Source organism: Prionailurus bengalensis, chromosome E1 (assembly GCF_016509475.1).
Source record: "Prionailurus bengalensis isolate Pbe53 chromosome E1, Fcat_Pben_1.1_paternal_pri, whole genome shotgun sequence".
NCBI lineage: Eukaryota > Metazoa > Chordata > Mammalia > Carnivora > Felidae > Prionailurus > Prionailurus bengalensis.
Genome location: NC_057347.1, coordinates 31168058 through 31181221, shown reverse-complemented (window position 1 = coordinate 31181221; position 13164 = coordinate 31168058). Strand labels below are relative to the sequence as shown.

General features: G+C 39.6%; 1 protein-coding gene across 2 annotated transcripts in view; it reads left to right on the top strand.

The window, feature by feature from the left end:
* TOM1L1 (target of myb1 like 1 membrane trafficking protein) overlaps positions 1-13164 on the top strand; it is a 48065-nt gene that overhangs the window by 34093 nt on the left and 808 nt on the right. For both annotated transcript variants that reach the window (XM_043584017.1, XM_043584018.1), the window contains exons 12-15: positions 7672-7723; positions 9600-9705; positions 10152-10233; positions 12644-12708. In XM_043584017.1, coding sequence (XP_043439952.1) covers positions 7672-7723; positions 9600-9705; positions 10152-10233; positions 12644-12707 — 304 coding nt within the window. In that variant the 3' untranslated portion in view covers position 12708. The remainder of the gene's footprint in view (positions 1-7671; positions 7724-9599; positions 9706-10151; positions 10234-12643; positions 12709-13164) is intronic.

The window sequence follows — 13164 nt, the reverse complement described above, 5'->3', positions numbered from 1 at the left end:
TACATCAGAAGCTGTTGTTTTTTCCTTTTAAATGTATATATTTTAGGTAATAGGCGATGCATTTCCATGGTTCCGGTATCAAAGTGATACCTGAAAAAGTGATATGAAAAGATATACAAGGACATTACTTGATCTCACCCCACCTCCATTCTTTCTGTCCCCCTTCTCCTTATGTCACATTCTGCTGCTACCCTATAGCCACTTTATTTGTCCTTCCGAAGTGACTTTAGGTAAATAATGAATATGATTTTTTTTCTTTTATTAAATGCAGCACACTGTACAAACTCTGCTGAACCTTGCTTGATATCTTGACATATCTTGATAAAAGTACATATGTTTTTATATCAGTGGATTTAGATATATTTAAAAAAAATTTTTTTTAACATTTATTTATTTTTGAGACAGAGAGCATGAACAGGGAAGGTCAGAGAAAGAGGGAGACACAGAATCTGAAACAGGCTCCAGGCTCTGAGCTGTTAGCACAGAGCCCGATGCGGGGCTCCAACCCACAGACTGTGAGATCATGACCTGAGCCGAAGTCAGATGCTTAACCAACTGAGCCACCCAGGCACCCCTAGATATATTTTTAGAGTTGCCTAGTGTTTTTATCCAGTGTGAGCAATCACTGCATTACTTTCATATATTAAAAAAGGAGTGGGGGCAGGGGGCTGGAGGGAGAGGAATGAGAAAGGAGAATCAAACTGAGAAGAAAGAGGAAAAAAAAGGAGGGGGTAGTTGGAGAGGGAAGAAGAGGACCAAGGAAAGCTTCCTGAGTTGGGAAATGATAGTGCCAGTGGCTATGTCATGAGCCATTAGTTGGGTCAGTACCTCTGGTCTTGATTAAGTGTGATGCAAATAATGTTTCAATGCTGTAGGCAGATTTCCAGGAAGTTGCTTAGTAAATAATGTGATCTAAAGTAACTGATTCTGTTTTCCTTTATCCTGCAAATCATGTTGAGTAATGAGAAGGAGTGAAATATAGATAAAATCCTATTACACAAATATCTGTATAAAGCTTATAAAAAGATAAAATACTAGCTAATAGCTGCTTATTTTATTTTATTTATTTTTTGAGACAGAGAACATGAATAGGGGAGGGGCAGAGAGAGAGGGAGAGAGAGAGAGAGAGAGAGAGAGAGAGAGAGAGAATCCCAAGCAGGCTCCACACCCAGCACAGTGCCCAATGCAGGGCTTCATCCCATGACTGTGAGATCATGACCTGAGCTGAAATCAAGAGTCAGACACTCAACTGACTGAGCCACCCAGGTGCCCCATAGCTGCTTATTTTGTTTTATTTTATTTTTTATGTTTATTTTTTTTTAATTTTTTTTTCAACATTTTAAAATTTATTTTTGGGACAGAGGGAGACAGAGCATGAACGGGGGAGGGGCAGAGAGAGAGGCAGACACAGAATCGGAAACAGGCTCCAGGCTCCAAGCCATCAGCCCAGAGCCTGACGCGGGGCTCGAACCCACGGACCGCGAGATCGTGACCTGGCTGAAGTCGGACGCTTAACCGACTGCGCCACCCAGGCGCCCCTATGTTTGTTTATTTTTAAGAGAGCACACACGAGCAGGGGAGGGGCAGAGAGAGAAATACAAAATCCAAAGCAGGTTCCAGGCTGTGAGCTGTTAACACAGAGCACAACATGGGGCTCAAACTCACAAACCACAAGATTATGACCTGAGCTGAAGTCGGACGCTTAACCAACTGAGCCTCTCAGGTGCCCCATAGCTGCTTGTTTTAATCTGTAATATCATGGATCTCATGCTGTAGTGTGCATAAAAATCACTTGGGGGATTATTAAAAAGTAAAATTGCTGGTCCCCAGAAATTCTAACTCAGTAGAAAGACTCTTTAGTTTTAAAAAGCATCCCAGCTGGGGCGCCTGTGTGGCTCAGTCAGTTGAGCATCTGACTATGGCTCAGGTCATGATTTCATGGTTCATGAGTTCAAGCCTTGTGTCAGACTCGCTGGTCTCAGCACAGAGCCTGCTTTGGATCCTCAGTGCCCCTCTCTCTGCCCTTTCCCCCACCCCCTGCTCTCAGAAGTAAATATTAAAAAAAAGCATCCTGGGAGAATCATAAAGCAGCACTTTGCTGATTATACATTAGAAACCCTATAACAGTTGTCCACCCGGTATCCAGATACCAAAGTAATTGTAGTTCTAGGAATTCACTGTAGTTCTGGGAATTCACATTACAGAGTAATGTGTAATATCAGTATTTTGTTTTCTATACAAAGACTTTTGTATCTGTTTTCTGATTTTTTTTTTAATTTTTTTTTTCAACGTTTTATTTTATTTTTGGGACAGAGAGAGACAGAGCATGAACGGGGGAGGGGCAGAGAGAGAGGGAGACACAGAATCGGAAACAGGCTCCAGGCTCTGAGCCATCAGCCCAGAGCCCGACGCGGGCTCGAACTCACGGACCGCGACATCGTGACCTGGCTGAAGTCGGACGCTTAACCGACTGCGCCACCCAGGCGCCCCTGTTTTCTGATTTTTAAAAGAGCTTATACATGAGTGAAACTATAATTAGACCAGGTTTTTAACAGTGTCAGGAATTGAAGCACTGAAGTTACCTAAAGCATATGTCTGGGTGAAAGCCTATTCTAGATCACATATGAAAGGCAAAACCAGCCATCAAAAATGTCTTAGGGTCTTAAGAATTTTCCACCCCTCTGTGTTTATTCATTATCACAGAACAAATGAGTAATGGAATTATTCATGACAGAAAAGAATCTGGAGAAACAGTGATTATGGGATAAAGTAATAGGTCATATTCATAGTCCACTTACTATCAGGGAACACGCTAACAAGAATAAGAAATGTTTACTAATTACTTACTAGTGCTGGAAGGTGGGCACTCCATCATTCTCATTTCTTCAAAAGTGAAGGCTAAGGAAGATTAACCTGCCCAAAGGCATTGCCCAACTAGTGCAGAAACAGGATTCAAATTCAAGTGGATCTGATTTCAGTGCTTGGTTTCTTTTTTTCTTTCTGTGCTTTAATTAATTTTTTAAGATTTCCATAAGGTAAAGTTGACCTCTTTGTTTTTCTTTTGTGTGCAGTTCTATGAATGTTAACATATGTACAGATTCATGTAATCCCCATCACAGGGTACAGAATAGTTCCATGACCCCCGAAACTCCCTTGGGGTATTTATTTATAATGCTTCCCTCCCACACTCACCCCCCAGCAACCACCAATCTGTTCTCCATCACTATAGTTTGCCTTTCAAGAATGGTGTCTAAACAGAATCATACAGTATATAATATTTCTAGAAAAAGTTCTGTAAAATTGGTGTTTGCTTCATGTATTTTGAACCTTGGTTATTAAGTGCATGTATATTCAGGATTGTTGTGTCATTTTGGTGAATTGACCCTTAAAGAATTATGCACAGTTCCTTTTTGTCCCTTGTGAGTTTCCGTGTCCTGATGTCTACTTTGATACTAATACAGCCACATTAGCTTTCTTTTGATTAGTGTTGGCGTGGTATATTCTTTTCCATCTTTTCACTTTTAAGTATATCAAAATATTTGAAGTGAGTTTCTTATAGATAGCATATAGTTGGGTCATGCATTTTTATGTATTCTCATAATTTCTGTCTTTAATTGGTATGTGTAGACTACTTATATTTAATGTAATTATGTTTGAGTTTAAGTATAGCATTATATTATTTCTTTTCTGTTTTTCCCCTTTGTTGCTTTTTTTTTTTTTTTCTGTTTTCTCTTTCTTTCACCTTTCGGATTATTTGACTGTTTTCAGTATTCCATCTTACCTACTGTGAGTTTGACTGTAACTTTGTGCAGTTTATATTAGGAGGGAGGGGACTGGTTGTTCAAGGGACTGCAATGTACATAATATTTTAGTCTGCTTAGAACCAGTATTTTACCACTTGAAGTGAAACATAGAAAATTTAGAGAACCTTCCTTTATATTATAGTTATTGTATATATTCTACATTGAAAAAATACCAACAAGCCGTTATAATTTTTGTGTACAACTCTCAAATATATTTTAAGGAATTCGAGAAGAAGTCTTTTTTTTTTTATCCAATATTTGCCATTTATATTGATCTTTTATTTTCTTATATAATTTCCCTTCTCTCTGAAAAGCTTTCTTTAGTGATTCTTTTAGGGTAGGTCTATGGGCAGTGAAAATCTCGTCTTATTTCATGTGAGAATGTCTTTATTTCATCTTTGTTCTGAGGAATGTTTCAATGGATGTAGAAATCTGAGTTGATGGTTTTTTCTTTCAGTTTTTAAACATTACTCCCACCACCTCTTCTGGCCTAAAATGGTTTCTAATGAGAAGTCTGTATCCATTCACATCATTGTTCTCCTGTAGGTAATGTGTTGTTATCTCTATGCTATGCTTTCAATAATTTTTTTTCCCCTGATTTTGAACAGTTTGATTATGATATGTCTGGGCACGGATTTCTTTTGGTTTATTCTGTTTGGGATTTGCTGAGAATATTAGTTCTTGTGGCTGCCATCAAAAAAAATCACAAACTGGGTGGTTTAAAACCACAGGAATTTATTTTCTCCTAGTTCTGGAGGCTAGAAATCTGAAATTCAGCAGGGCCACACTCCCTGCAGGGCTCTAATGGGAGAAGCAATTCTTTGCCTCTTCCAGATTCTGATGATTGTCGGCCTTTTTTTCTGATTCCTTGGCTTGGCTCACATCACTCCACTTTCTGCTTCCACCTTCATGTTGCCTTCTCTGTGTATTTCAATTCTGCCTCTGCTTTTCTCTTTAAGGTCACTTGTCTTTGAATTTAACGTACATTCGAGTAATATAAGATGATATCACCATCTCAAGATCCTTAACTTAATTACATCTGAAAAGACCTTTTTGTTCGGGCTACCTGCATGGCTCATTCCATTAAGCATCCAACTCTTTTTTTTTTTTTTTTAATCTTTATTTTTGAGAGAGAGAGAGAGACAGTGTGAGTGGGGGAGGGGCTCAGAGAGAGAGAGAGAGAGAGAGAGAGACACAGAATCCAAAGTAGGCTCCAGGCTCTGAGCTGTCAGCACAGAGCCCGACATGGGGCTGGAACTCACCAGCCCTGAGATCATGACCTGAGCTGAAGTTGGATGCCCAACCAACTGTGCCACCCAGGCACCCCAAGCGTCCAACTCTTGGTTTTGGCTCAGGTCATGATCTCACAGTTCATGGGTTTGAGCCCCACATCAAGCTCCGTGCTGAAAGTGCAGAGCCTACTTGGGATTCTCTCTCCCTCTCTGCCCCTCCACAACTCACACACTCTCTCTTTCTCTCTCTCTCTCTCTCTCTCTCTCAAAAATAAATAAAAACTTAAAAGAATTTTTTAAAAAGACCCTTTTTTTCAAATAAAGTAACATTGACAGGTTCCAGGAATTAGGATAAGGACATACCTTTTGAGGGTGGAGGGCACCATTCAGTCCACTACACTGCATTTCTTGAATCTGTGGGTTTCTGTCTTTCACCAAATTTGTGAAGCTTTCAGCCTTACAGTTCTTCAAATATTTCAACAGTACACTTTCTATTGTCCTTCTGGGACTTTTGATGACACAAATGTTAGATCTGATATTGTCTTGTAAATCTCCAGAGTTCTGTTCATTAGTTTTTTCACTTTTTTTCTCTGTTTTGTTGTTGTTGTTGTTGCTTTTTGTTTGTATTTTTAAGATGGGATCATTTCTATTGATTTATGTTCGAGTTTGCTACTTATTTCCTCTCTCATCCCCATTTTGCTATAGAGCTCATTCTGTAAATTTTTTTAAAATTTCAGTTACTGTATTTTCCGATTCTAAAATTACTATTTGACTCTTCTTTAGGTCTTATTTTTCTTTGAAATGACTTTCTATTTTTCCAGTTTTTTTCATGAGTGTTCACAGTTGCTTATTGAAGCATTTGTATAATGGCTGCTTTAAAATCTGAGGTAGTTTTAACGTCTCTATCCTCTTGATATTAGCGTTTGTCGATGGCCTTTTTTATTTTTTGCCTGTTGAAATTTTCCCGGTTCTTCACATGCCTAGTAATTTTGGATTGTATCTTGGGCGTTTTTAATGTTATGAGACACTTGCTCGCTATTTATTTATTTATTTATTTACTTATTTATTTATTTATTTATTTCAAATAATAGGATTTTAGTGTTTATGTTTGAGACAGAGAGACAGAGAGGCAGAGCATGAGTATGGGAGGGGCAGAGAGAGGGAGACACAGAATCTGAAGCAGGCTCCAGGCTCTGAGCTGTCAGCACAGAGCCCGACGTGGGGCTTAAACTGACAAACTGTGAGATCATGACCTGAGTTGAAGTTGGATGCTCAACTGAATGAGCCACCCAGGCGTCCCAAGACACTTGCTCTTATTTGAATCCTGTTGAAGATGGTGCTATTTTGATTTTAGAAGGCAAACAACCTCACTAGATGCATGCTGCAGTTTCAACCTGCCTTTTTTTGTGCTGTCGTTCTAACATAGTTATGTTCTCAAAGACTTTGCAGTGCTTTTCAGATCTGCTTCATGTGGGCCACCCTGAGGCCTGGATGGGTGTATATTCATTTCTCAACATCTTTTGCATCCTGACTGGGTGCACAGAAACAGAGACACAGAGACACAGATCAGGAAGTGAGCCCAGGATTTCATAAACAACTTTAAGGTTGATTTTCCACATTCCTTCCTCTTTGTGATTTCTCTAGCGCTCTGCTTTTCTAGGATTTGCCCTTTTGGTTCTCCAGTCAGAAAGCTTCAGTTACCTTACTATATGTCGTTTATTTCCTTGATTATGCTTGTGTCTAAAACCAAATGGTGGGACAGAAAGAATGAAAACAACAAAACAGAGTTTGCCCTGCCCTCTGGGATCACAGTTACACCTGTTGGAAGGAAGGGTCCTCTCAAATTTTTAAGCCTCTACAGGTCCCTGTTGGCTTCTGCTGTCACTCCAGCCATTTTGGGATTGCCTCAGCTTTAGAGAGGGAGAGAACAGAAAGGAAAGGAAAAAAGAGAGTAAGGAATTTCCACACTATCTCTGAGCATTAGGACTTCTCTTTTCTGCTCCTTGAATGAAAACAGAAGCGCTTCTCCTAGAGCTGTCTGTCCTTACTGCCCACTCTGGGGTTTTAGGCTTCATTGCATTCAGGTTCTGGAACACCAGAGGTGGGGGAAAAAAGGTACTAATGATCTTTGGATACTCAAATTCCAGTCCTTCCCAGTCATCCTGTAACTATTGACTTTTCAGTCCTCAAATATTTGCCCCATGTATTCTGTTCTGGTTTTAGAGTTGCCTTTGGTAGGAGAGATAGGGCAAAGTGTATTTGGTATAGATTAGAACCAGGACCCTCCCCACCTTCCTTCCTAACCTCTACTCTGTATTGCGTCTCATCCTTCAGGAAATGATGGATGGTAGCTACTCTGATGGAAAGGTCAAAGGCTTGTTCTCACTAGTATACCATGTATACTTCAGGGTCTCAGGACTGCCACTGCCAAGGGACACCTTCTTTGTCTTTACTCCTTGGTATTTGGACATCAAAAGCTGGTGAGCATGAAAACCAGATGGCAATTGTTACATAAGATTAATATTCCATTGCAGTCTGAAAGTACATTTTAGGTTTTGTTTGTAGGAAGTCATCTTACTTTTTGCATTTGTGTTCTCGCTGTAGGGTAATCATACTGTCTTATCATACTCTCCTAGGTTTGCCCAAAGGACCGGCCAAAACATCACCGCAAACCATACATATGAGAGCGTAAGTAATGAAACTTCCTGGGCAGCGCACCTAGTCAGCAGGTTTTCATGGCTAAGAAGGAATTCCTGGTCATTAAATCTCATGTTCTGTTCAGCGTTTTGGTATATGTCCTATAACGTGTTGACAGCCCTTGTTAGGACTTCTCTTTGTCTTCTTTTTAATCTTTCAAGATGGACAAGTTGAATCTTACTTCTGTTAGAAAAATGGTTAAGGATCAAAATTCCTTTAGTGTTTGTTTATATTAGCTGTCTCCTCCTTTCCTTCCATCCTCTTTGATAGACTTCAGACAGGCTGTCTCATTCCTACCACTCTGCTGGCACACCTCTTGTCAAGGTCTCCCGTGATCTCTACATTACCAAATCAAGTACTGCAATTTTCAGTCCTCGTCTTACCTGCTTTATCAGCAGCAGGTGACAGTCAGTCACTTCCTCCTGTTTTGCACATGTGGCTTTCAGACACCACTCATTTTTTTCTTCTCTTGCCTCCTTTCCACTATGTCTCCTTTACTGGTCCCCACTCTTCTACTGGCCTTTGAGTCTTGGAGATCCCAGGGCTTAAGTTTCAGACTTCTGCTTTCATTCTTCCATGGTCTTCTGGTCTCTTATCTTAAAATACCATTCAGATTCTGACAACTTGTAATTGGTATCTGCAGCCCATGATCTCCCTTAAACTCAGAACTCAACTTTCCGAGGAAACTCTTCTTGCTTTCTTCCTAGTCCTGGCTCTCCACCTGCACCTCCTGTACTCTTCCCCACCTCAGTAAAGGAACTCTCCACTATTGCAGTTGCTCAAGTCAAAACCTTGGAGACCAGTGCTTGCTCTCTGCCTTTTTACCGTTTCTCTTCGAACAGTGTATCCATTATCTAGCTGCTTCTCATGGCCTCCACTTCTGCATTGCAGTCCAAGCCATCAGAGGGATATTGCAGTGGCCTCCTAAGGTTACCTTGCTTTAGCCTTCACCTCCCTCTCCACCCTCACCCCCACTGTGCAATCTCTTTTCAAAACAAACCAGAACTATCCTTAAAAAAAAAAAGTAGTCATATTAACTGCTCTAAACCCACCTAGGATTTCCTTCCTCCATTTCGCTCTGTAAAAACCTGAAATGCTGATCTCACACCTTCCATTACCTCTTCAACTTCACCTCTCTTCCTTGGCTCACTCTGCTCCAATGGCACTGGCCTTCTCAGCTTCAGAGGATGTGACCTTGGGCCCCCTCAGATAATCAATCACAGCACCCACATCAGTCAGGACTCTGCTTAAATGTTCCCAATGGTGGGGCATTCCTTGACCATTACTGTCAGAGCAATAGCCTACCCCATCTACCTGACCCTTGTTTTTTTGTTTTTTGTTTTTTTAAGAGCACTTGCTATCTAACATCTCTTTACATTTGTTTGCTTCAAGGGGGCAGGGATTTGGCCTGTTTTATTTATAGCACCTAGTAGGTGCCCAAGATTTATTCATGAAATGAATGAGGAAGATTATGAGATTAACCTTTATCAGTACTGATTTGGTGCTGTTATCTTATGCCTTTCTGTAGGGTAAAGATTTATTTTCCTGTTTGAGGCTGAGATTTTTTAGTGTGAAACAACAGATCCTAGACTGAGCCATACAATTCTTTTTTTTTTTTAAAGCAAAATGTTAATTTTACATTTTATATGGGAAATGAGGTGCAGTGGGCATGAAACCAGAGAGAAAAGTAATAAGTGTTATAAATGGTTATTAACCTAAAAAAGTAATAGTTCATAATTTCTAATTCTTGTCCAGTTGGGAGGATATGGTAGTTGGAATAGTGCCACTTAGAAGCCTGGTAATCTAAATAATAAAAGAAAAACTTAATGTAGAATGTTTATTTGAACATGTACTGTGTTTTCTTCAGTTTCCAGAATATTCAAATTCAGTACTACTACAGCCAGTTAACGTGCAGAACGTTCCGGCAACACCATCAAGCCAGAGACTGCCATCTTTGCCCGTCAGTCATCCAGGTACTTGAGACCTGTTATTTGCATTGAATAAGGGATCTTGTAAGAGTATAGGAGTCTGCCGGAGATTTACTGCTGATTGAAAATAGAGAGAGAGGAAACACTAGGACTTCAGTGTGCTTCTTTAAGCTCCATGAAGTAAATTCATGGCTCATATCATTATGACCGACATTCGATTATAAAAAATGCTTCTGTTGTGCTGAATGTTGTATTTGAAATGCTGAGGAAATGAGTCTTTAGTGGAAGTTTGCAAATCCTTTTGTTCTCTATAGATTTGTTGTACTTGGGAGTAGCATTAGAACACCAGTTGTATTTGTTTCTGGCTGTCAGTGTTTCTAGGGTCTCATGTTTGAAGTCGCAATCATAAAGAGATTATTGTGTATGTGTTCTTGAAAAGCACAATGTGTGTTTACTGGTGGGCTTTTTGTTTTGTTTTGTTTTGCCTGAAGCAATGGCAGAGAATGATCTCCAGCCACCCAATTACTACGAGGTAATGGAGTTTGATCCCTTGGCTCCTGTTGTCACTACAGAGTAAGTCATTTACAAAATGATTAATTTATTTTTTGTCTTGGTTCCCTTCAGTAACAGAGCTAAACGGGGCTTGGTTGTATATTTAACTTTGTGTAGGTCTTGGCAGAAAATAATGATCTTATTAAAAATGACTTATGAGATTTTATGGGGACTGTTGCTCTTTTTTTTAAAATTAATTAATTTATTTATTTTGAGAGAGAGAAGGAGTGTGAGCAGGGGAGGGCAGAGAGAGAAGGAGACACAGAATCTGAAGTAGGCTCCAGGCTCTGAGCTGTCAGCACAGAGCCCAGTGCAGGGCCTGAACTCATGAGCCATGAGATCATGACCTGAGCCAAAGTCAGACGCTTGACTGATTGAGCCCCCCAGGTGCCCTTGGAGACTGTTGCTCTTAATGGTCTTACTGTGCTCAGCCTTGTGACTAAAAAATAAAAATGCTGGGGCTGCACATTAAGAAATAACTGGAACCATCAAGTACATTAGTGGATTCCTTGCAGATGCCTTGGGAGAAAGGTTCTCTCTAGTTTGAAAAGGACACTATATTCACTGATTGGTGACATAAGTAACACCTCATTGATGGATTATTTGAACTGTTCTTTGACTAATCACAAATAAGAACTTGTTTTTAGTCTTCACTATATGTCAACAATGTGCTTAAAATGGATTAGTGTAGTCTTTTTAAGTTGAAATCCTTGGAGTACCATTATTTCATGATTTCATATTGGTGGAGTATATATAAATATTTATGTGATGGTAGGCTCGTTAGAGCTTTAATATACTTTGACTGACAGTTTACCCCCAAAATTATTAAAGCAAGTTTATGGAAACTGTTGTTCAGAAACAGGCAGCCTTTAGGCAATATCTTGTTTACAGCTGTGTTTTGTTTGACCCATGTGGAATTAAAACCATGCATTTAAAAATTAATTGCCAAAAGTTAAAAACTGGGATATTGTTAAAAAGAAAAAAAACAAAAAACACAATTCTGGACTTTGGATTCTTTTGATGCTATGGCAACGCCAGTATTTTTAAATGCTAGCAATAGGTTGGGGCTGAATAGTAGCTGCCTCCTCAAGACAAGGTATGCTGTGTAGTTCACCAGGCCCCAAATGGCCCTCTATGCCCATTTATTTGATCTGTCTGGCATGTGTAAACATTTGAGGTTTTGACCCCTGGCTTTATTTTTAAAAATTTTTGTTTTTAGTTTTGAGAGAGAGCGCTAGCAGTGGAGGCGCAGACACACACACACACACACACACACACACACACACACACACACAATCTGAAGCAGGCTCCAGGCTCTGAGCTTGTCTGCACAGAACCTGACCCCTGGTTTTAAACCACAAATGTAGTGATCCATTTTAGTATAATTTATGAATTTTAACAGACTTAGGAGTTCATTAAGAATTTTTTTCCTAATGTAGGGTTGCAAAATTTCCCTAGGTCATTCTGCTTGATAAAGTATCACTGAATGTATTCGTAGCTTAAAGAATTAGAAATTGCATCCAAACAGGAAGTTAAGTTTAATATATTCTAGTTAATTAGGAAATTGTTGTCAGTAGATATGACAGTGCAACAGATATTAAATGTGAGATTGGGTGGCTCAGTCGGTTAAGCGTTTGACTTCGGGCTCAGGTCATGATCCTTTGGTTTGCAGGTTCAACCCCTGTGTGTCAGGCTCTGTGCTGACAGCTCAGAGCCTGAAGCCTGCTTTGGATTCCGTCTCCCTCTCTCTTTGCCCCTTCCCCAGTCATGCTCTGTCTCTCTCACTCTCTCAAAAATAAACAAACATTGGGGTGCCTGGGTGGCGCAGTCGGTTGAGTGTCCGACTTCAGCCAGGTCACGATCTCGCGGTCCGGGAGTTTGAGCCCCGCGTCGGGCTCTGGGCTGATTGCTCAGAGCCTGGAGCCTGTTTCCGATTCTGTGTCTCCCTCTCTCTCTGCCCCTCCCCTGTTCATGCTCTGTCTCTCTCTGTCCCAAAAAAAATAAACGTTGAAAAAAAAAATTAAAAAAATAAATAAATAAACAAACATTAAAAAAAGTGGCCCAGGTGTTTGGACTATAATAACATAGGTGGAAATACTAATATTTTTAAATGTTTTAAAACCTGGAAAAACTATACAATTTTTTTTATAGGCATAAAGGAAACTGTTCAAGTTTGAGCCACATTTTTCATTAAGTCACAAGTAAAATGAATTGGTTATATGAAATACATATTTATAAGATGCAAGGGAATTACAGCATTAGGCTCTAAGAAAGCTATTATGTAAGCTTCAGGGCAGAGATCTGTTTTTATTCACTGATACACACTGAGTACCTAAAACAGCACCAGATTTTTAGTTAAGGTGTTGGCAGTTAAAGCCAAAGTAGTACTTTGATATATAACCTTTTTGCCATGATGGCTTGTTTGTTTCAGAGCTGTTTATGAAGAAATTGATGTTCATCACCAGAAAGGAGCCCAAAGTCACAGTGACTGTTGAGGTAGACTTCAATGACACAACTTCTATTGCCCACTCTACAGAATTCCTGTGTAACTGCCACTTTGTGTGTTTAGTATTCACATTTTGTAAAGGCCATCTGAGTCTGACACTTTGAGTATAAATCTTAGTACAAAAGCTCATCTCAGTCACTCAAATTGGAATGAAATATCTTTGTAATCTTATTAGCTAAAAATAATCTTTAGAATGTAGAAGTTGGTTTATGGTATAGAAATATTAATGCTAACAAAAATAATGATCAACAGAAACTTCTTAGCACTGAAATAGACATGTATCTTTTATGTACAGTTAAGGAGTGCTAGAACCCACTCATTGCTCATCCAGGGAGGCCTGGATTCCTCCTATATGCTGTATTAATCATACCATTTTATTTACTAATGAATGTGTGGCCACCAGTAGCCCATTAACCTTGTTTATTACCCTCCTCCATGGAAGTAAT